Source organism: Naegleria fowleri (assembly GCF_008403515.1).
Source record: "Naegleria fowleri strain ATCC 30894 chromosome Unknown tig12, whole genome shotgun sequence".
In the NCBI taxonomy this organism is placed as follows: Eukaryota; Heterolobosea; class Eutetramitea; order Acrasida; family Naegleriidae; genus Naegleria; species Naegleria fowleri.
In genome coordinates, this window is record NW_025407944.1 from 722,349 (window position 1) to 744,361 (window position 22,013).

Consider the following 22,013-nt stretch of genomic DNA (forward strand, 5'->3'; position numbering starts at 1 on the left):
AGCGACCAAATAATAATAATAATTATTGAAAGTGGCATTTGGGGGCCATACGTTCAAAATTTGAAGTTCATTGAACTGTTTAATAAATCAGAAAAGACTGATCCAACTTCACGCACTATACCTTCTTCTACAAGTTTTATCAACATTGCGACAAGTAATTCTTCCAAATTTTCACCAAACTATTGGCATCCATGACACGACGAGGAGATTGAAAAATCTCTCTCGAATGACTGCATTGTTGTTCCACCATCTTGAAAATGGGCGTCTTGTTTTCGAGAGAGAATTTTTCTTCACAGAACTGTGCTACGAATTTGTTTTGAGAATTCTCATTACCTATTTCTCTCTCCACCTTTTCTAGTTCTTGACAAAGTTCTTCATAAAATTGATCATAAAGGTTGGTAATGGCCTCCCAATCTCGTTTCATTTGAAAATAGAGAGGAGAGAAGGCCTTAATCTTTTCATTGAAACGTATTTCTCTCTGGAAAATAATTTCCTCAATGGTTGTTTTGGGAACTTGATTCTTCTCGCTTTCAGATGAGACAGAATGTGCTGTGGTTATTATTGTTGATTGATGAGTGTGATCATGGTTCGATGATGATTCATTTGAGGTTGACGTTGTCTTTCCAAGCATTGAAATAGCCATTTCAATCAATAACAATTCATTATTCTGACTCAGCAAATTGCCGTTCCATCGATTGAACAATTTTGTAGTCGAATGGTTGGGCATTGACATCTGACATTCTCCTTCTTGATGTGAAATTTCTTTGTTTGGTGGATCTAATATTGCATTATCTTGAACATTAACAGAAACGTTCCAAATCCCAAGTTCATTAAGATTGTAATAAAATGTCGACTCAATCTTCAATCGATGTCTTTCAATGAAATGTGTTTGATTGTGTTGTGTAATCTTTTCGGCCACACAAACATAACCACTGTATCGAAGAGGATTCAACTGATTCGATTTGTAATATAGCAATTTCAGAAGAAGGAGTAACTTTTGATCGTTTTCAGACAAATTTCCATGAATAGAATTCTTATAAAGTAAATCTTGTTCGAGTTGTTTCGCTTCATGGTATAGCTCAGTAATATTTTCCTCTCGATGTATGTGCTCAAAAACATGCTCATACGCCTCGAGATCCTCTTCTTCGAGTGTTTCCATATTTCGAACTCCAATGAGAACCAACCTCTCTTCATGGGACAATAATTGCAACATGAAATTTCTTTTCGTAAGATTGAGAGAATTGACATTCGTCGTCGTTGTCGTCGACTCGAAGAGACTTGACATGGTTTTTTTGCTGGCATGTAAAATTTTCCAAAATTTGTGTCCCCAACTATTGGAATTTGCACAGTGCTGATGATGTGAATGCGATGCAATAATATCAAAGTAGTGCTCTTCATCCTCTTCCTTGTATGATATTCTCCACTTGTGATTGTAAACGTACAAGATGAATAATTTGCCTGTGAGTTTTTTGTAAACTTTTCGGAGGTGTGAAATGTTGGAAAAAAGATCTTTTGTGCAATGGTTCTTCTTTTTTGTCGTTTGTTTCTTAGGATTGACTGATGAACAAGTGGTTGACAAGTGCTTGTTTTTGGTGTTGACATTTAACATTCGAAATTCATCGAAAAATTTCAAAAATGGAAATGCCACAATTGAAAATCCACGCTTTTCACTATTCCACTCGACAATCATTCCATTTGCTTCTCTCAATGCTTTTCGATGAATACTATCTTCCATTCGTTCCAATTCCTTATTTTGAGTAATTTTGAATAGGACACTGAAATTATTTTCCATATTGTCCTCCTTGGAAGAAGATTGTGTGTTCATCATCTCCTTCTCATGACTTAATAACAAGGTATTGATTCTATGGAGATAGTTTTTCAAAGAATTATTATGATGACATGTTGAATCCATGGTTGATGCTGTTCCAGATACTGCAGATGGTGTTAAACCTTCAAGTAATTGTTGAATGAGAGGACGACAGGTCAAACCCTCATCAAGACTTAACTCTTGTCCATTCCTTAAAAAGAGAATGGGAATGATATCCATTCCAAAATTGAGAGACAAGTATTGAAGTCCATAGTATTCAATGATTTTCAACAGTAAGGAACCATGTGTTGATGTTGTGGGTGTTGCTGTTACTGGTTTGGAAAGTAAATCATGTTGTTCTTGCAATGAATTTTTCGATAAGGAACTTTCTTGAGAATTTTCCATTCGTAAAGCCAATTGCAATGCTTCATCAACGAAACTCTGAACTTGTTGAGTTAAGGTCTCTCGATGTTCTTTGTAGAGAGGATCAAAGAAACGAGACCAATCCTTCCATGAAGAATCATTAAAAGTGTTATCACTTTGATTGGAAAGGTTTGTTGATTGAGATGAGCAAAAGACTCTCTTCTTCAAATCATTACACACACTCCAGTCGTAGAGAGTTAATGAAGAAATCATTTGTTTCGCAAATAAATAATATCTAATACCATGAATCAAATTCTTTTTTCCTTTTTCAATATCATAGTCAATGACAAGCTCAGAAGCAGAGGCATCCACACTTGGCAATTCTGTAAAATGTCTTCTTGCTTTTGAATAACACCAAATATCAGCCTCTCGTGTCATCATTCTTCTCATGAGTCTTCGATGAAAGTGAAAATTTCGAAACCAAAAGGTTCGAAACCATTTCATCGTCTGTTCTTCTTTTAGAATATACGTGTCATGATCGAGAAACAAGTATTGACAAAATATTCCCTTATGTTGTCTCAGACATTGTACAAACAAATTCGTGGACATGATGTGAATTTCTACTTGAACTTTGTGTGGAATTTCTTTCAATTTTGACTTGCTATTGTTCTCATGATCAGAATCATCAACAACAAATGACGACCACACTTGAGTCTCTCCGTAAAATCCATTCACTGTAAAATGTAAAGTCACATCTTGTTCCATATAAACATCTCGATTTTCACTACATCTTTCTTGCATTTCACGATAACTTGGATGAATTAAATCTTCCATTCCATAATGATAGAATTCATCTCGAACACACAATAGATCAATATCGTTGTGTTTTTGAGGATTCATTTGGAATCGTAAAACTTGTTGAAATTTTCGTTCCATTGGCGAATTTTCTTGTTCATTGGAATTTTCTTGATGATCACTCAAAAGAGAAATTCGATTTTCATAAACACTTGATCCATAAATGTACAAGCCTCGCATCATTCGATCATCATTTTCGAAATTCTGATCATGACTGGGAATGATTCCTCTCGAAAATCCGGCATGCAACGATTTTATCAATTCAATTAATTCTTTCGCTCGAATGTAAATGAAAATATCTTGTTCCATGACATTCTCTTGTTGTTGACATGAAGACATTTTTTCGAAATGCAAATTCAAAAAAGCAAAGAATCGGAATAGGAAAACTCACTCAAATTTATTTGGAATTTGACAAATTGGGGTACTGTGGCATTGAAACTAACTCTTGCGAATTTGGATTAATTTTACAACTCAATAATACACAAAAATATTTTCACTTGGTGTGTGCTTCAATGATGAGATTTTTCAATCACCATCAAAAAAGCTCAATCTCAATTCGGAACCACTTCATCATCATCATCTGGAACATAGGTCTTGGTCAATCGTTTCAGTTCACTCAAATAATTTTCCTTTGGTTCAAATCGACTTTCTCCATAACACAAAATATTCATAAAATCCATCACATTACTAAAGTAGTTAAAAAGTTCCACCACAAATCGACGAGGATTAAATGAATTATCAATCACTTTTTGCATAAATGTTGGAAACACAGTGGTGATATTTTGATGGCCACTAATGAGTCCTGACATTCCTGGAACAAAGTATGGCACCACCACTGGGTCATGTGCCACTTCAAAATTCATTGGTGTCCAAATGACAAAAAGTGGAATATTCATGGACATGACTTCTTCCAAAGCAACACCTTGTGTCTCTGTTCGGGCACAAACAATGGCAAATCGAATCTTTTCTTTCAACAGTGACAGAAAATAATTTTCACTGTATCGTTTGTTGTAATCCACAACATGAAAATTAGCATCCTTAAAATCAGGATAACCATTCAGGAGTGTTTTGAATGTGGTCAGCAATTCAGTTTGACTGTAGTAACAATTCTTGTCATAGAAGAGAATGTCTTTCTTGTCAAAAACATTGACTTTTTCACTGGGTGACCAAATTTTGGTGTTAATGGGAGTGGGATGAACGAGAATTTTGACCTTTCCACCAATTTTAGGACCATAATCGACATCTTTGACCCATTGGGAAGCAGCTAAATGTGTCACTCGATCACCGAGTAATGAATAGTGATCTCTCACTAAATTATCTGCAATGACTGGTCCAATGAATATTTTCGTGTGTGATCCAACCTTTCCGTTTCGAATTCCCAAGACCAACTTTTTAATAAACTCTCGATAGCGATGTGGATTATAGGAATAGACAATATCTGCATCCAATAAATTTGGGTCATTAATATCATCGGTGAAAATGAAATCTTTTTTCAAGAATTTCAAAGCACCAATTTGATAAGTTCCAACCTTTCTTGGACCTCCTTGGTGAAAGGTATGCCAATGTTCACCAAATAAAACTAATTTCTTGTTCCAACAAGTTTCACCAACAATTTGACGAGCAATTTTTGACAAGGTTTCTGAATAGTCATTGTCCCAAATGGATACAATATCTAATTCTCTCTTCACTGGATGCACTTTTTTCAATAAAAAGTAAGCTTCATGTTTTGGAATGATTTCATTCTTGTAAAATTGATAATTTTCAACAAACTTATCAGCAGGAATGATAGGAGAGTCAAAAGGATTTTCTGTAAATTGAAAACTTGATTTCGAAGGACCTGCCCAAACTCTCTCATAATCAAAATATTCCACAATTTGTTTTTGTAAAATATTGTGAATTTTTTCCAATTCGGACAAGTGACGTGAATATTGAATTCGATCTTTTCCATTCATTGTTTTCAAAAAATTCCTTCTATTTCTCACCAATTGAATGGCATTCGTTGAGAAAACACTCAATTGTTCATCATAAGGTTTCAAAAACTTGTTTACACCATTTCCATCCACATTAATCATGGGACGATACAAGACATCGAGATCCTTTGTCAGTCTGTCAATTTCTTCATCGAGAGGTAAATAAAAATCTCCTTTCTTTGGTAAGAATTTCACAAAATAGACAAAACTGGACAAGAAAGTCACAACAATGAGAGCAATGGTGATGAATTTCACTCGTTTCATGTGTTGGGGATTAACAAGAAGTGTTGTTGCTGCCGACGAGAAATTTTGATGGAAATTTCGAAAACCACTTGTGGTTGTCAATGAAGGTTCATTGTTCCTCAACGAATGTTGTTGTTGTGAATGATGAGTGAGAGGAGAGTCACCGTCATCGGTACTTTCTTCTGGATGATGGCCATAATTGGTGGCGGTGGAGGTCGTGGAAAGATGACGCTGATGATGTTTCATCATTTTGAAAAATGTGAAATGAGAAGGATGAGAGAGAAAAGAGAGGAAATAATTTCGAAAATGTTATTCAACAAAAACAACAAGAGACAATTTTACGAGCGTCGTACTCGATGATGATGAATCGAAAATGAAAATTGTTATCCGAATCAGTGAGAGTGGAATGAAAACAACAATTTCGGATAATTGAAAATGTTGTTGTTGTTTCTGATGGACAATCCTGACTATGACTATCGGGTAATAATGGAAGAGTATTGCCGGTGACTGTCAAATTGTGAGAGAGTATGAGGGAACACAACTCTCAAGGAATTTTTTCGAAAAAGACAAAAACATTACGTGTTGACATTTGGCACCAAATTGGCAAGCACGCAAGTCCTTGAATCTCTTCAAATGAGGGTAAATCCAGCCATCACTATCCGAATCAGTGAGAGTGGAACGACTCTCGGATGTTTCTTTCTTTCATCGACATCGATGGTCAACGTTATGGCATCATTAAGGAATGAGAAAATTCATCATCCCTATGTTCCATGAGTGTGAAACTGAATGTTTCTGACCATCTTCAAATAGCTTTCAAATGTTTCGAATCGAGTCCTTGCAGCAGCATTAGTTGTTCTTTCCTGTGTTGTTGTTGTCGAATCCTCTCGTCGACAAATGATTTTTAAAAATTCTACAGCAATATCGAAATAGTTGAACCAATCGATCATGACTTTTCTCGGTTGAAATTTTGGCAATTTGGGAATAAATTCAAATTGGAGAAGGTGTGGAAATTTGGTCAAATCTCTACAAATCATTCCAGTGACACCTTCCACAAAATAAGGCACAGAAATGGGTTCTGGTAATTCTTTCAAATTTCTCATGGTTTTTGTCGTTTCATCGAATGATTGGTCTTGTTTTAATGTAGAGGAATGCATGGGCTTCCATAACACAAATAAGGGAATATCCATGGACATGATTTCCTGTAAGGCAATTCCTTGAGTTTCTAAAGCAGTACACACGACTGCAAATCGAATCTTGTGTGAAAGTAAGTTCCAAAAGTATTCTTCAGAATACTTGTGTTGATAGGAAATTTCATGAGTTTCTACATCGGGGAATGCGGGTGACCTGTGAGCATGATTCTCATTGGAAAGTGATGTTGTTGAAGAAGAAGAAGAGAAACTTGTTAAGGATTGTTTGAGGAGTGATCGAATGTGATTCACATCAAAGGGACAATTCTTCACATATAAAAGAACGTCCTTTCTTTGGAAGGTTGATTGTGGTGGTTGTTGTTCCATGTTACTGATGATATTGAATCCGGTTGATGATGATGATGATATTGAATAAGGTGGTGACCACAATTTGGTATTGATAGCTGTAGGAAGAACCATCACTCGAGTTTGAGTATTCGATAATTGAGATTCGTATTCATTCTTGATCCAATGCGAGGCAGCAAGATATGTCAAACGATTTCCCAATTTGCTATATTGATTTTGAATGATATCCAGAGCTACCACAGGTCCAATGAACATTTGAAGATTTGGATTTATGAAAGAAGAAGATTCTCGTGTGGTGGTAGCAGAATTATTTCTTGTTGAATAAAATTCAAGAGCTTGTAGAATTTTTGGAACAATTTCGGCATTCTTGTATGGATTGTAAGAGTAAATGACATCTGCTTGTAACAATTCTGGATCGGATAGATTGTAAATAAATTTAAAGGGTTTTCGAATCAATTTGAGAGCGGAAATGAGTGTCACACCAACTTTTCGAGGACCTCCCGAATGAAATATTTGCCACATGGGAGAAAAGAACACGAGTCTCGTATTCCAGCATGACTCTCCAACGATTGTTCGAGCTTTGTGTTCCAAAATTGTGGAATAATCATTATCCCAAAATGAATGTATATCTTTGTATCGAAGTATGTAAGAATCGTGCATTTCACCATCATTTCGATCATTGGTGGTGAGAAGTGTTTTCACTTGTTCATAATTTTTTACAAGATAATCGGCTGGAATGACCAATGAGGAATGAAATGGAGTGTTTGTTGTCGTGGATTCAGTACTATGACATGAATCTTTTTTCCAAATTCTCCCCTCGTAGAAATAATTTAACATTTCTTCTCGTGTCAATTCAACATGCCGATGATGCGAATGGCGTTTGACAACACTGTTCATGTATTTCTTCACTTTTTCATCAACGTTGACAAACGATTGAAACAAAATGGGAAGTCCATTGGAGAGTCTTGTCAATTCATCATCGGAAAGTAACGTTGTTTTTTGAAAATCGTCATCTGTAACATTTAGTAATGATGAAATGCACTTTTTTGATTCTTTCTTTTTGGTGGACAATAAATAATTATTTTTCAATGATGAAGAAACAGTTGTTGCTCTCTTTTGATGATGAAAGAAAGAGAACACTAAGAAGACTATTGCGAGGAAGAGAATGCAAAGACCAAGTAACTTGACAAGTGAACTTGCTCGCATTTTTCTAGTCTTTGAAAATTGACCATTCACACACCGAGCACCCTATAATGTACACGCATGTTGCCGGCAATTTCCTGGTTGTATTCCACCTCTCCAAAACACAGAACCTGTTATTCACAATTTTGAAATTTGCAAGGGATTGTCCAATCACTTCTACGAATTTCTCTCTCTTCGAGCGAGTCAAAAGGTCTCTCTCGCTTAAGCGAATGAATTCGAGGACAAAAGAAAGGAGAATTGGAAAATAAAGAGAAAAAAAAAGCCGCTGCCACGTCCGAAGCGACCATCATTCTTGCATCAAGAAACGTTTGTTTGAATTGTCTCTGACTGGTCGGTTTTTCGTTCGTTCGTTCCTTGCTCGTCTTTGATCTTTTTTCATCATCAACGGCTAGAATTGTTGCTGTTGTTTGTTGGTGTATCATCAGATTTTATCAATCTCCTCCTCCTCCTCCGATTATCATCGAAATATTTTTGAAATTTACAGCCTACATTATCTTCATCATCATTTCGGGTTTCGTTAAATTTAAAATAGAAGAATATTTAAATATCAATTGAACAAGACAAAATGGTGACTTTACATAGTAAACCAACACTTACAGAGGCGCTCAAGGATACCATGTTTGGTATCACTGAATTAGTCCAAGCCATTAGCGGCAAACATTTGAATGCTAGGAACATCAAGTATGCATCAATTAGTAGCATTTTGGGTATCGCTGGTATTATCGGCTTGGCCAAATATTGGAAGTTTAAGAGAAATCTCAACAAGCAAATCGATAAGGACTCGAAAGGAAGAAAATCAATCAAAGCAAATATTGATATGCAATTCTTGAATAGATTGAAATTGCTCATTTCCATTGTCGTTCCTTCAATCAAGTAAGTGTCAACATTTATCATGTGCTTTGGAGTGATATTGATACAATATGATTTCGAAATGTATACGACACATTAATTACTATCAAATTCTGATGAATGTCCAATTCCGTTTCACAATCACTCCGACATATGACTCACATCGATAACGATCCATACCATCATTGACAACATTGACAGGTCGAAGGAATTCCTGCAATTAATTGCAGTGACTGTTGTAGTGATTATGAGAACATTTGTGAGCAACTGGTTGAGTAGTTTATCAGGTGAATTGTCTGGTGCTCTCATGAATTTTGATTTCAAAAGTTTCATGGCAATTCTTGGTTATACGACCTTGTTATCTTTTACCTCTGCCTTGTTGGCTCCAAGTTTAAAGTTCCTTATTAACAAACTTCAATTAGAATGGAGAATTTCTCTCACCAAGTACATTCACAGCAAATACTTGAGAAATATGATGTACTACAAGACTGCAAACTTGAATACTGGTCTCAACGATCCGTAAGTATTTTTGAATGGTCTGGTTTGTCAAAAATGGAATAATATTCAACTCGTGCGATCTGTTTTCCCAATTTTGTGGATATTAAAATTTCCATTCAAAAAGTGATCAAACCATCACACAAGACGTTGACAAGTTCTGTGAAGGAATTTGTGGCTTGTACGCCAACTTGGTCAAACCAATTGCTGACGTCATTGTGTATACATATCAATTTGTGAATATTGTTGGTGTTGGTGGACCTTTGGTGGTTTTGGGCTACATGACCTTCTCTTTCATTGCAATGGCCATTTTGAGACCACCATTTGGAACACTTACCTCAAAAATGCAAGACTTGGAAAGTAAATTCAGACATACTCACTACAGAACAGCCACTAACGGTGAGTCCATTGCATTTTATGCTGGTGACCAATTGGAAAGAAATGTTTCAGATGAAGCATTCTGGAATTTGTTCAATCACAAGAGATTGCTCATTAGAGCCAAATGGTTATTCGGATTCTTTAACGACTTCTTTGTTTTCAACTTCCCACAAGCGGTGAGTTGGCTCATTGCCATGTATCCTGTATTCTTTGGAATGTTAAAGAATGCTGATCAGATTGAATTGGCCAGAGTATTGAGATATTTGGCAGCTGTCGTTTCTCACGAATTCACAGCTGTTGGTGAAATCATTCACTTGCATACACGTTTGTCAGAAACCTCAGGTTATGCCGCTAACATTTGCCATTTGTTAGAAACTATTGACACGATTGAAAAAGTAGATAAGGAAAAGAAGGCAAACACTATGGTCGCAGGTGAAACCATCAAATTTGATAAGGTCCACTTGTCCACACCAGATGGACATACCTTGGTGAAGAATCTTTCATTTGAAGTGTTAAAGACAACCCCTGAGAAACGAAACAATGTCCTCATTACTGGCCCAAACGGTACTGGTAAGGTAAGTTGTGATGCGATCTGAATATTGACATGATCGAATTTGATCCATTGTTGTCATGATTGATACTTTTTTCAATGTTGAAATGTGCCCAATCGTGAAATACCTACTTGTATGTTTACATGCATTCCTTCGCATGATATGCTCTTTTTGATGCACACATAGAGCTCTATTTTCAGAGTCTTGGCAGGATTGTGGTACGCTGACTCTGGCAAGATTCAAAAGCCAGGCGGTGCCGAGAATACAAAAACCTCAGATATTTATTACATTCCTCAAAAACCCTACAATATCTATGGTACTTTGAGAGAACAAATTATTTATCCAGACGACCCTAACAGTGAAAAATCGAAACAATTCACAAATGATCAATTGAAGGACTTCCTTCGTAGAGTCAGAATTGCATATATTGCCGACAGAGAAGGATGGGACAAGGAAAAGAACTGGGATGACATTCTTTCGTTGGGAGAACAACAAAGATTGGCTGTCGCTCGATTATTGTATCACAAGCCAGCATATGCAATTTTGGACGAATGTACTTCAGCTGTCTCTACCGACGTTGAATCCCACTTGTACTCTGAATGTCAAAAGGAAAACATTACATGTGTCACCATTTCACTTCGTCCTGCTTTGATTCCTCACCATGACTGGGAGCTTTCTCTGGAAGATGAGGAACCAAAACTCCGTCCAATTCATCATCATCACCAACACTAAACCATTTTCAAATGTACTACTCTTTACATATGTGAATATTATTCACACCAAAATAAACCTTAATCTGTGTTATTTATTTCAAGATAATCTTCAAGTGTGGAAAATGGACAAAATTACCAATCGAAAGGTTTCCTTGATAAAACGTGGTATAAAAAATGTTCGAAGTGACAGTCACCATCATTGGTTTTATCATTATTGTGGCCCTCTTGTTTTTGAAAACCAAAGAACGGAAATCTCTGAAAACCTCTCATTCGTCATCTTTGAAAACTCCACCCATCGTTTCTTCCTACATTCCTTTTCTTGGATGTGCTCTAGATTACCTTCGCGATCCCATTTCATTTCTCAATCGAGTGCAAAAAGAACAACAACAATCGCATGAAGGCCTCTTCACACTCAAGTTGGCCAACAAGTACGTTACCATGATTTCATCCATCGAATCTGTTCCGAATTTTCCACAATTCTTTTACAACACTTCGGAAGAAGCCATTAGTTTTTATCATGTATTTAACGACTTCTTTCAAACGATACTTCCATTTAATGTGATTGAAATGGAAACCTTCTCAGCAAAATCAATGAAGCAATTGAAAATGATGCAACACAAAATTATTCCCAAATTGGAAGATTATGTGGAAATTATTTCATTTCACTTACAGAGATTTTTCAGTTTGGAACATTTATCAAAAAAGAAAGATCTTCAAATTGACAATGAACGGTCTTTCATTTTCGATCCCATGCAATTATTTACTGAGCTTGTTCTTTTAATTAATGCTTCATCGATTGTGGCCAAAGAATTGGGAACGAATGAAGAATTTCGAGAGAGACTCTTAGAGGTATTCCCTAAAATGAATCATGGACTCGAGGGTATTGCTCTTTCACTTCCTTCAGCATTTCAAGTGTTGTTTTCGAATGTAAGGGAGGGTCGACATGCATTTCTTGAATTTACAAAATTAATACGTGACATTTTAATTGCAAGAGATCATCCACCCAATCCGCCATCACAACAAGAACTTGAACAATGGAAGAACACCGTCAATGATTTTCAAGAGCATGAAGCAAGTGATAATCCTCGTGAGTCACAGCAAAGGTTGGATGTATTGATAATTCTCTCCACCGAATTACGTAATTCCTTAATAACAGCACAATCAACACAAAAACAACCACAAAATGGCGAAGAGATCTCCAATGCAAATGGCACCTCCACACTCTCCTGGAATGAAATCTTTGAGAACTATTCCTCGAAATTTCAATCCATGTGTGCCAAACTCTTGGTCATGATTTATGCTGGATCTACCGTGTGTAAATCCTCTGCCTATACTCTTCTCTCTGTATTGAATGAAAAGTCTTGTCAAGTGAAATACATGAAAGAAATTGAAAAACTCTACCAAGAATTTACACGCACTACCACCACCATTAGTAAGGTATTCAAACATGAAGAAGAGTTGGACAACTTTTCAAAAAGTTCATGTTTTTTCAACACCGAATTTGTTCTGTATTATGCACGACATGCCAACTATGCAGAAAGTTGTGTGAAAGAAACATTGCGAAGATTCACAGGTCCACTAGTCTTGCGGAAAGTGATGAAACCTTTGACCCTCAAGGCACACGTCTTGAATCGTAGGATGATGAGCATTAATCATCATGAACATGGAAAAGAAAACCCTCCATGCTGCTGCTGCGTAGAGGAGGTGGAGATTGAATACAAACTTCCAATGGGAAAAGATCATTTCCTTGCTCTCTCACCTTTTCATTATCATCATGATGAAGAAATATTTCCAAATCCTTACGAGTTCATTCCAGAACGATTCATGGCCTCGAGTTCTGAATCAACCGACTCGTCAACAACACCTATAACGTATAGGTCCACAACCAAATCTACCAATAGTACTTGCTCTTCCAATCTTCAACCTTTCAATCAGGGATTTCATGCCTTCTCTGCAGGTAAACACGTCTGTTTGGGAGCAAAGATTGCAATCATTCAGAGCAAGTGTATTGTGGGATGTGTATTGGCCTTATTTGGTGGAGAAGTTGCTTCTTCTTTGAATAATCCTCCACCAACCTTGGCAACTCCCTTAGAAGAACCAGATTACTCAGTCATTGGCATTGCAAAACCAAAAAAACCATGCTTTGTGAAATGTTATGTGTGAACAACTGATGAATAGAGAAAATTGGTTCTTTTTGAGCAAGCATAAAACAAGCATCAAGTCTGCTTGGAGAAGAGGAAAATCTATTTTAGAACACGAGCAAAGAAGACATAAGGGATCAATTTCAGAGTGGAAACGAGGAAAATCTTGCAAAACCAATCGCGCGATCAGAAATCGATTCAGAAATTAAAAAAAAATGCTGCAACCAAAGCAACTATCAGATCGGCACAAAGATGCTGCCGACCTAACGAACAACAACAAGAAGACGAACATAAAGAGCACCTCTTCGAGTAGTGGTGGTGCTGGTGGTGATGACCACTTGAAAAATGGTGCCCTTGTAAATGAATCTAAACAACCATTCTATTTAGCACCAGCATTATCATCGTCGGGATATTCCTCAAAATTTAAATGTGGTGTTTTAAAGGCTTCTCGTTTAGTGTCGGATGAAGATGATCAAGATGATCAGCAAGCATCAGCAACATCGGATTTATATGCCACGTATTACAACTCAGCATTATTGAGTGGTGATCAAATTGTTACAAAAAAAGATATTACAAAAACTATTATACTTGCATTGGGAAGAAATGAAACGTCTTGTCTTGGGTTTCCATCGCAAAACGTTCATGCAATTTCATATCCAAAATATTTAAATCCAATTCTGAGATCGTGTGGTGTCAAGGAGGGCTATGAACGTGTGGAATCAATTCACACACTAAGCAATGACGAGAGAGGATATACTGTCTTTTTGACGAATTTTCGAAAACACTTTTATGTGTGTGGAGGAGAAATGAAACCAAAGAAGAAACCCAAGAAAAAGTCAGATAAGAAGAAACAGCAGCCACAAGACGAATTATTTCCACCGCTCTCGAATCCAACTGCAGTTCCATTCCATTGGAAGGATGACGACGATTTCATTGAACAAGTGGCTCTAGGAAATCAACACTTCTTTGTGTTGACTAAAAAGAAGAAACTGTATGGACTTGGATCGAATAAGCATTTTGAGCTTGGACTTCCAAAAAAGAAATTCACAGAGCAATTGATAAGGGTGAGTGTGAACAATGGAGATATTGTGGAGAGTGTAGTGTGTGGAGTGAATTGCTCATTTTTCATTACAAATCTTGGAAAGGTTTTTTGCTGTGGTGACAATGGATATGTAAGTATTGAGTGAATCATTGGATCCAATGTTTTGAATCATCCTCGAGTTTGTTGTCACGATTCTACCAATGCTTACCATTGTACGATATACCATATGAACAATTTCATTAATTTCCATGAACTAAACACATTTTATTAGGGAAAGCTTGGAGTCTATAAGGATGAAGTTTCTGTTCCTTTGCAATTGCCTCTCACTGGAGTTGAGAGTGTACATTGCGGAGGTACACATACTATTTTCAAAAAGAAAGACGGTGCCCTCTACGCTGCAGGTAACAACTTACTTGGACAATGTGGTCTTGGAAGTACAGAACTCATACCAGGCCTCTCTCAAATTCCACCTTTCACAGATTGTGAAATTATTTCCATCAAATGTGGAGAAAATTTTACCATGTTTTTAACTCTCTCTGGACAAGTATATATTTGTGGATATTTTGGATTTTCGACAAGCTCTGCTGAGTTGAATAGTGACGAATTTTCATACACTTCACCCACACGAATTGGATTTTTTGATACACTGAATACGTTTGTGACTTCCATTGAGTGTGGATCAGATTTCGCATATTTTGTGACTCATCGTGGCGATATTTACGGAGCTGGTTCAAATTTCTATGGGGTTTTAGGTGATTTTTCAAACCCCCCTCGGAATCGAAGAAATTACGAGAGTGACAATGACAGTCATGCAAACCATTCTTCAGAAGAGGAGGAAGACTCCTCATTCTTTGACTCCAATAATGGCAATTCTGAGAGTGTGCAAGTCATCACCCGACTCGCTTGTTTTGATAAATACCGTTCCATTGCCACAAAAGGTTGGAAAGCGTGCTCCTCTGCATGGAGTGACAGTGCCTTCTTCATTAGAGAAGTCAATAAGGAAATTGAAAGGTTTCTTACTGAATTAATGTCAAACACTCAATTCTCTGACATTACCTTAATAACTACCCATTAAATGTTTATTAATATGGATCACTTGTGTAAAACTATACTTGTTCGTTTCATGAAGAAGTTACTTCTTGTTTTCAACTCCAATATTTTAAAAAATTAAAAAAAATGTCATCACTTTCTCGGGATGCTGTGTTGAAAACCTATCGAAATATTTATCGTATTTTGAGAACGACAAGAGAATTAACGGGTAGTACGGAATCATTGAAATATTTTCAAAAGCAATTTAGAGAAATTAAGACGAATCCGGAAATGTATCGAAAGGCTCAACTCTATGAACAATACATTACATCATTAAAGGAGTATTCGGAATTGATACAAATGTATAAGGTCGGAAAATATGAACCAACATTGCATGATTTATTGAAAAATTCGGCAGCAATGGCTGGTGTTTCTCTTACTCCGAAGGATCAATAACGTGTGTTGTTTCATCATCATAGTTGGATTGTTTTTTCAATATGGTTCCGAGAATTGAAAATGAATTTGTTCCAAAATTGAATCAAGCGAATATCATTATTATAACAATACAATTAATAATATTTAATTTTTCTCGTTGGTGCCGTTCCTATCTCCTATCAAAATGCAACATCTTTATAAACAACCATTTTCACAAATAGATTGTCAAACATCAAACACGAACTTTTTCAAAAGCTAATTGGCATAATTTACAATTTAATTTTCACATCATCCACTAGCTCTTCCATTGCCAACTAACATTGACTGCATATTCAAGAAGGCATTATTTCAGAACCTAGAATCGCTTCCATCTGATTCATCCACTTAATGTGATCCGGCATTCCTTTGGACCGCTTTTGACGACTATCGACAGCTGTTTGATCAAAAAAAATATTTGCTTTTGATTGCTCTTGTTCGCTCCGCATTGCTCCATGAATACACAGCAGGGAAATTCATCACAAAACAATTTTGATTGGTCACAGTTTGGGAATCTAAAAGTATCTTATCTTCCACCATCAAAGCGTTTTAGCGTTTTCGATTTACCGCAAGCAGAAGCGAAGTCTTTTTACAACTTTGTAGAAGATTCGTATTTAGAAGAGAAACAAAAACCGGTTTGTCCTGTTTGTAAAACAGAGATGAGCTATAGTGAAATGTTGCTTCATGTTGCTAAATGTGTTGACTATAGAAAACAGATGTATGGGTATGAAGCAACAAATAATGTTGGAGCATCACAATCATCAACCCCCTCTACTGAACCCATCACTAATACCACACCAAAAAAAAGAAAGCAAGACGTTATTGATGTAGATTCTGGTGATGAGGAAGCAGCTCAATGTTGTTTAGCAGTCAACAAACATATCACTTCCTGTGCATATCAACATAACGCTTGTTCTCATATTATTCAAATTAGTCACGCTAATGGTGTGGATAAAATACCAGTGTGCAAACCAAAGCACTACAGAGATCAGAATTTCCTCAAAATAATTGAGAAACGATTTCCGAAGGACGTAAATGACACAAGTGTTGGTGAAGATGTTGAACAAGTATTATGCTCAGGCGGCACTTTATGTAATCAAGGTATTAACAAACAACCCAAAGTAATTAACAAGAACGTCATCAGTGTTTGGGGTAATCCAACATCCGGTACTCGAAATAAGAAAAAGAAGATTTATATGTCGTTTTGCAGTATGGATTGTATGTTTTCAACTTTAGGTAAACTCTCATCTCCAAGCAGCTGGAACAAAATGGCGAAGAAATCTGACGAAGATGGTGCGTATACATATGAACGTGAATCTGAGAAATCTAATGTTGACAAATCTACTGACAAATCAACTGACAATGATGCTGAATCAACACCTCCCAAAAAAAAGAAGAGATAATTACTGATTTATTAGTAGACACTTCTCTATGCAAATCAATTACTGGATTCAATAGCTCTCAGATTAAAGATATTGCCTGTCATCATTTTTCTCTTTTTGAAAAGTGTATGGGATTTAAATCTGATTGGTCAGTGCATAAAGGGATATTAATCCATAACTAAATCGCTTGGAGTTGATCCTACTCGTGGTGGATTTATGTATGTATCAAAAAGCTATTGTGGATCAATTTTCCTAATGTGCATCCTTTTTTGGCTAATTTGTCTACATGAATGAATGACCACTATTTTGGTGGCCTTTAACTTTGATGATGGTGATTTGTAGGTTTTTAGATTTTTTGAGGACTTCAAATTCAGTTTTAAGGGGGAGAAATGGTCCTCGGTATTTAGGGTTTGATAGTAAATTGATACTTATTTCGCTAAGTTGTAACTGATTTGGATGGATTAATTTCTAGGAATATTTGTTTGAACCATCTGTTAATTTTCTTGAGTCTTTTGTTGTGGAGAGTAACATGTTAGAATTGATAATTGACATGTCATCGGCAAAACAGAGTGTGGCAATATCATCAATGTCTAGATCTTGTGGAGTGATTGAGAGTTTTTCTCTTTCATTTATTTTATCAATGATCATTTGGGAGATGCAGTTATAGATTAGAGGAGCTAGAGGACATCCTTGTGGAATTCCTCTTGTCTTGGTGGATTTTTCTGATTCCATTCTATTTGGATTTGATGATTTGAGTAAGCATTAATGATGAAGTTTTAAAGTTCTTGGGGGAATTTGCAGTGAGTGAGCGCCATGTCAATTGACATTTTTGAGTTCAATGGAATCATATGCAGCAGCAATATCTATATTGGTTAGAATGAATCCTTTCTTTTTGAATTTGTTAATGAGGGCTTGTATGAGGATGCAGTGATTTGTTGTTTCTCGATTTTGGGTGAATGCTTGTTGTCTAATGTTGATATTTGATTCGGCCCAATCTTTAAGTTTGAATGTTATAATGTTGAATAGGAGTCTATATCCAATATTCATGATTGTGATTGGTCTTAGATCTTTGTAGTCTGTGATTATATCTTTTTTTCCGATTAATTTAACCCATCCTTGTTTCCAGCATATTGGGATGTCTTGATTTTGGATCATGTCATTAAATGCTGATGCTAATATATTGGGATTGATATTTTCAAATATCTGTTTTGTTGTGAAATCTACCCCTTGTGTTGTTGATTTCATTCTTTTCAACGCGTCCGTAACATCTTCTTTAGTTATTGTAATGTTGGACGGTCCTTCTTTAACTGTTGATTCACCTGGTTTAAATTTAATTTCTGTTTTGTCATCTAGTTTTGAGGTGAATTTGTTTTTAAAGTAGTTCACAGCTCCTTCTTTTGTTATTTTGGTTGAATTCCAATCAATTTCCTTGTATTTGAGATGGTGATCGAAGTTGTGGATTCCTTTGGTGTGTTTGTTATTAATGGAATCTATGAACTTTTTTCTATATTTCGCAAATTCAAGGTTATATTGTTCTTTGAGTTTCTTCTTTGTTTCCTTTATAGATCTTTTGATAGTGGATTCATCTTGGGTTGTTTCGGATAATTTCTGTTCATGGAGATTATGGAGCTGTTGTTTCAAATTGGTAATGATTTCAGATTCCTTAAATCCCTTAATAGGATGTGGTTTATGAGATTGGTTCTTGATCTCATGATTGAGTTTTTTCAATTCACTATTGTTGACGGGAAGAGATTTCAAAATTTCTTCGAGTTTTTTTGCAATACTTTGTTCATCGCTGATTATTCGTTTCCAGGTTGTTGGAATTAATAATTTAAATTTGAACATGATTGGTATGTGGTCATTTGTTGTGACGAGTGGTAAAGCTTGTTCATGTTCTATTTCAATGTGACTTTAGTGGAATAGGTGGTCAGGTCTTGAGATTGTTTCTAATATTTTGTTTTGTGATGTGTATTTTCTGATGTAGGATGGAATTATAGTTTCTCTTTCTTTTAGGTTATGTTGGTCCATAAATGTTTTCCACTTGGTGTCTTTGTAAGCATTTCCTTCTGAACTAAAATTCATGTCACCAATCACTATTATTGGTTGGTGATTTAGGGTTGATAGGGTTTCAGATAATTTCTCGAGTAAGATATTTTCTTCTTCTTCATTTCTGTTTCCAGAGTAGTTATAAATATTAAATATATTCAATAAGCATCCACCGATGTGGATGGTGCATAGTTGGAGACGTCCTGGAATAAGGATTTGATGAATAGCTTTCTTTTTGTGACATTGGTGAGTAAGGACAAAGGTTCCATCATGAGAATTATTATTGTTGAGAAAAGAATAATAGTGATAGAGATTTTGGTGAAAAGTGCGTGTGTATTGTGAGTTGTTAATATGTGATTCTTGGATTGCCATGAAGTTAAGGTGATAGATATCCATAAGCCGTATGATTTTGTCCAATCTACTTGATTGGGATCCTTCGGAAGGACAAGCTGCTATATTGCTTTCCATGTTGGAGACTCTTTTTTCAAGGCTGGTAAATCTTGCTTCATAATTATTTGGAGTAGTAAAAGTTGAGAAGTTAGAGTTTCTTTCTCTGTTGGTTGATTTGATTTGGGTTTGAAAAGTGTGTAGAGGTGTTTGTGTCGAAGATATGGTGCTTGTGTTTGGGGGAAAATGAGAATCGGAACACATTAACTTGTCGATTCTTGGACACAAAAAAATGTCTGCCTGTAACAACACTTCACTCGAGCTCACTCAATTTCAAGCATGGCTACAAAGCTGGTCCCTCTCATTAGAATTGTACGATGAACGATATTCCATCGATGGTTTATGGATTTGGAAAGAAAATGCTTTGGAACTCTATCATCGTGTACTGGATCATTTGGATAAGTATGTGGATGCATCGGAACGAACGTTGAAACGACAACAAATGGAGCAATTAATGAAACAAGAAAATATTACAAGGCTTGATGATTTATCCTCTTCTCAGAAAACTCAACTCTCTGCTATTGATGAGAAGAAGTTGGAGAGAATTCAACTGCCGAGTCTTGTAAGCTTACGGGATCAACCTTTAACGAATTATAATCCTCATCCGAGGAGTGGTAGTGGAGATGTCGCTAGTGAAGATGCTATCGTTAGTAATCCAAATTCACAAAAACATCAACAACAAAGCAATATTGATGACGATCAAGATCCGTTTATGATTTTTGATGATTTTTTGGATCCTCAACAAGAGTCAATGGATGAATCAAGCACTAGGAGATTTTCTAAAAGTGTTGTTGATACATCTTTAGCAAGTGACCATCATGCATCGACATCATCATTCAATCCGAAATCTTTTCTTCATTTACTGGAATCAAAAATGTTTCACATAAGTAGAGGTTACATTTACGAAGAGTATGAAATGAAATGCAATTATCCCAATATATATTTGAAACCAAATAGTGAATGGATAGTATTTCCTTACTTTAAAAATGTTATCAGATCATACACACAGTTACCATACAAGATTATTACTCGTACTTCGAACTTTCAACAAGTTTTAAATGATGATGGAATACAATTGCCTTTATTTTATGGAAATAAGGAAAATTTACAATACGAAATTCATACCTGTCATGAAAGTGAGAATTGTGCATTGATTTACATTTCGGAAACTATTTGGAAAACAAACTTTTTAAAAGTTCTATTGAATATTTGTAACCTATATAATGGCATTACATATAGAATTTTTCCATGGAGAACATTTTCTCATTGTTTTGAAAGTTTGGCATTTGACATTGCTCTTCCATACATTAATACCTTTGTCAACATTGCTCATACAAATGTAAGTGAGATTGCTCTCAACATTTCTGAATTCCATCATGCTTTTACTTTCAACAATTCACGATCAATTTTTGCTTTTCAACCATCTACAGTACTATTCCAAGGTCTTCTCCGAAGTCTATAACATCCAATATCCAGTGAAGTTTGGCAATCAAATAGCTGTAAGTAAATATATTTCTCGACCTTCTTGGTAACAAGCACAATGGTGCGTATACAACCAACTTTAACATTATGAACATCCCACAATATCAACAGCCTGTTTTTCAAACCTGTGGAGTTGTCTCCTCGCGTGTTATTGGAGCCTGCATTGCATCCTTATCAGATGAGAAAGGACCACTCCTTCATTCATCCCTCAACAAGTTTCAAATTGTCATCATTCCAATATTGAGCAAATCCGTAGACACAAATATTCTTTACGAAAAAATTAATGAAATTGAAAATCGACTTTCCACATTTGGTTTCAGAGTTTATTCTGATCTTAGGTATGGCACGAAAAACGTGGAAAAATTTTACTATTGGGAATCCCGTGGAGTCACATTGATTTGTTCAGTCGGAAAAAGTGAAATTGAAACGAATCGTTTTACAATTAAGGGAAGAAATTCTAGTGAAAAAATTACTTTACCATTAGAATCTTTTTCGAGAGAGGATATCGATCAGTTTTTGAAAAAAGAAGATTTAAATCTCCAACATCAAATTCAACAAAGAGTGAAAATTATTGAGTGTTTGACAATGACTGAATTAATTGACGTGTTCGAAAATGGTCTCTTGAAATTGAGAGAACCAAGCAACGACCCAAAACAACGAAAAAAAGAGCAAATGGAATTCAATATCAAATTAATGACATCAAGTCCATTCTTTATCGTTGTAGCCCCAATACATTTTGAACCAACAAACAATGAGAGAGTGAGGCAACTGCATCAAGCCAATGAAAGATTCTTTAAGGATTGTTGCGCTGAATTTAGAGGATACATTCCGTTTGGGTCGTCCTATTCCGAATTGAATTGGCATTTGCAAGAGAGCATGCCTTGTCACCAGCTCGAGAATGGCACTACAAAACGTTGCATTATTTCAGGAGAAGAGGCCAATGCGTGGATGGTGATTGCAAGATATTGAGAATAATGTGCCCTCAATTACAGAACTTTTCCATCCGATTCCCGCATGCTGGAGTGCATGACTGGTTGATGTGATTACAGAACT

The 22,013-nt window shown here is 36.0% G+C and overlaps 10 protein-coding genes across 10 annotated transcripts; 6 read left to right on the forward strand and 4 right to left on the reverse strand.

The window, feature by feature from the left end:
* Positions 1-139: 139 nt before the first annotated feature.
* Positions 140-3,364, reverse strand: FDP41_012011 (uncharacterized protein; the record flags this gene model as incomplete). The annotated part of the gene is made up of 1 exon (XM_044702485.1): positions 140-3,364. The coding sequence occupies one exon, from the start codon at positions 3,362-3,364 to the stop codon at positions 140-142; it is 3,225 nt and encodes a 1,074-aa protein (XP_044566863.1).
* A 212-nt stretch (positions 3,365-3,576) lies between these two features.
* Positions 3,577-5,487, reverse strand: FDP41_012012 (uncharacterized protein; the record flags this gene model as incomplete). Its single annotated transcript, XM_044702486.1, has 1 exon — positions 3,577-5,487. The coding sequence occupies one exon, from the start codon at positions 5,485-5,487 to the stop codon at positions 3,577-3,579; it is 1,911 nt and encodes a 636-aa protein (XP_044566864.1).
* Positions 5,488-5,999: 512 nt separating this feature from the next.
* Positions 6,000-7,937, reverse strand: FDP41_012013 (uncharacterized protein; the record flags this gene model as incomplete). The annotated part of the gene is made up of 1 exon (XM_044702487.1): positions 6,000-7,937. The coding sequence occupies one exon, from the start codon at positions 7,935-7,937 to the stop codon at positions 6,000-6,002; it is 1,938 nt and encodes a 645-aa protein (XP_044566865.1).
* Positions 7,938-8,499: 562 nt separating this feature from the next.
* FDP41_012014 (uncharacterized protein) lies at positions 8,500-10,939 on the forward strand (the record flags this gene model as incomplete). The annotated part of the gene is made up of 4 exons (XM_044702488.1): positions 8,500-8,807; positions 8,985-9,302; positions 9,406-10,231; positions 10,394-10,939. 4 exons carry the CDS (start codon positions 8,500-8,502, stop codon positions 10,937-10,939), a joined length of 1,998 nt encoding a protein of 665 aa, XP_044566866.1.
* A 155-nt stretch (positions 10,940-11,094) lies between these two features.
* FDP41_012015 (uncharacterized protein) lies at positions 11,095-13,083 on the forward strand (the record flags this gene model as incomplete). The annotated part of the gene is made up of 1 exon (XM_044702489.1): positions 11,095-13,083. One exon carries the CDS (start codon positions 11,095-11,097, stop codon positions 13,081-13,083), a length of 1,989 nt encoding a protein of 662 aa, XP_044566867.1.
* A 193-nt stretch (positions 13,084-13,276) lies between these two features.
* Positions 13,277-15,178, forward strand: FDP41_012016 (uncharacterized protein; the record flags this gene model as incomplete). The annotated part of the gene is made up of 2 exons (XM_044702490.1): positions 13,277-14,233; positions 14,375-15,178. 2 exons carry the CDS (start codon positions 13,277-13,279, stop codon positions 15,176-15,178), a joined length of 1,761 nt encoding a protein of 586 aa, XP_044566868.1.
* Positions 15,179-15,279: 101 nt separating this feature from the next.
* FDP41_012017 (uncharacterized protein) lies at positions 15,280-15,588 on the forward strand (the record flags this gene model as incomplete). The annotated part of the gene is made up of 1 exon (XM_044702491.1): positions 15,280-15,588. The coding sequence occupies one exon, from the start codon at positions 15,280-15,282 to the stop codon at positions 15,586-15,588; it is 309 nt and encodes a 102-aa protein (XP_044566869.1).
* Positions 15,589-16,058: 470 nt separating this feature from the next.
* Positions 16,059-17,006, forward strand: FDP41_012018 (uncharacterized protein; the record flags this gene model as incomplete). The annotated part of the gene is made up of 1 exon (XM_044702492.1): positions 16,059-17,006. The coding sequence occupies one exon, from the start codon at positions 16,059-16,061 to the stop codon at positions 17,004-17,006; it is 948 nt and encodes a 315-aa protein (XP_044566870.1).
* A 795-nt stretch (positions 17,007-17,801) lies between these two features.
* Positions 17,802-18,830, reverse strand: FDP41_012019 (uncharacterized protein; the record flags this gene model as incomplete). The annotated part of the gene is made up of 1 exon (XM_044702493.1): positions 17,802-18,830. The coding sequence occupies one exon, from the start codon at positions 18,828-18,830 to the stop codon at positions 17,802-17,804; it is 1,029 nt and encodes a 342-aa protein (XP_044566871.1).
* Positions 18,831-19,710: 880 nt separating this feature from the next.
* On the forward strand, positions 19,711-21,929 carry FDP41_012020 (uncharacterized protein; the record flags this gene model as incomplete). The annotated part of the gene is made up of 3 exons (XM_044702495.1): positions 19,711-20,817; positions 20,909-20,977; positions 21,072-21,929. 3 exons carry the CDS (start codon positions 19,711-19,713, stop codon positions 21,927-21,929), a joined length of 2,034 nt encoding a protein of 677 aa, XP_044566872.1.
* Between the last annotated feature and the right edge of the window lie 84 nt (positions 21,930-22,013).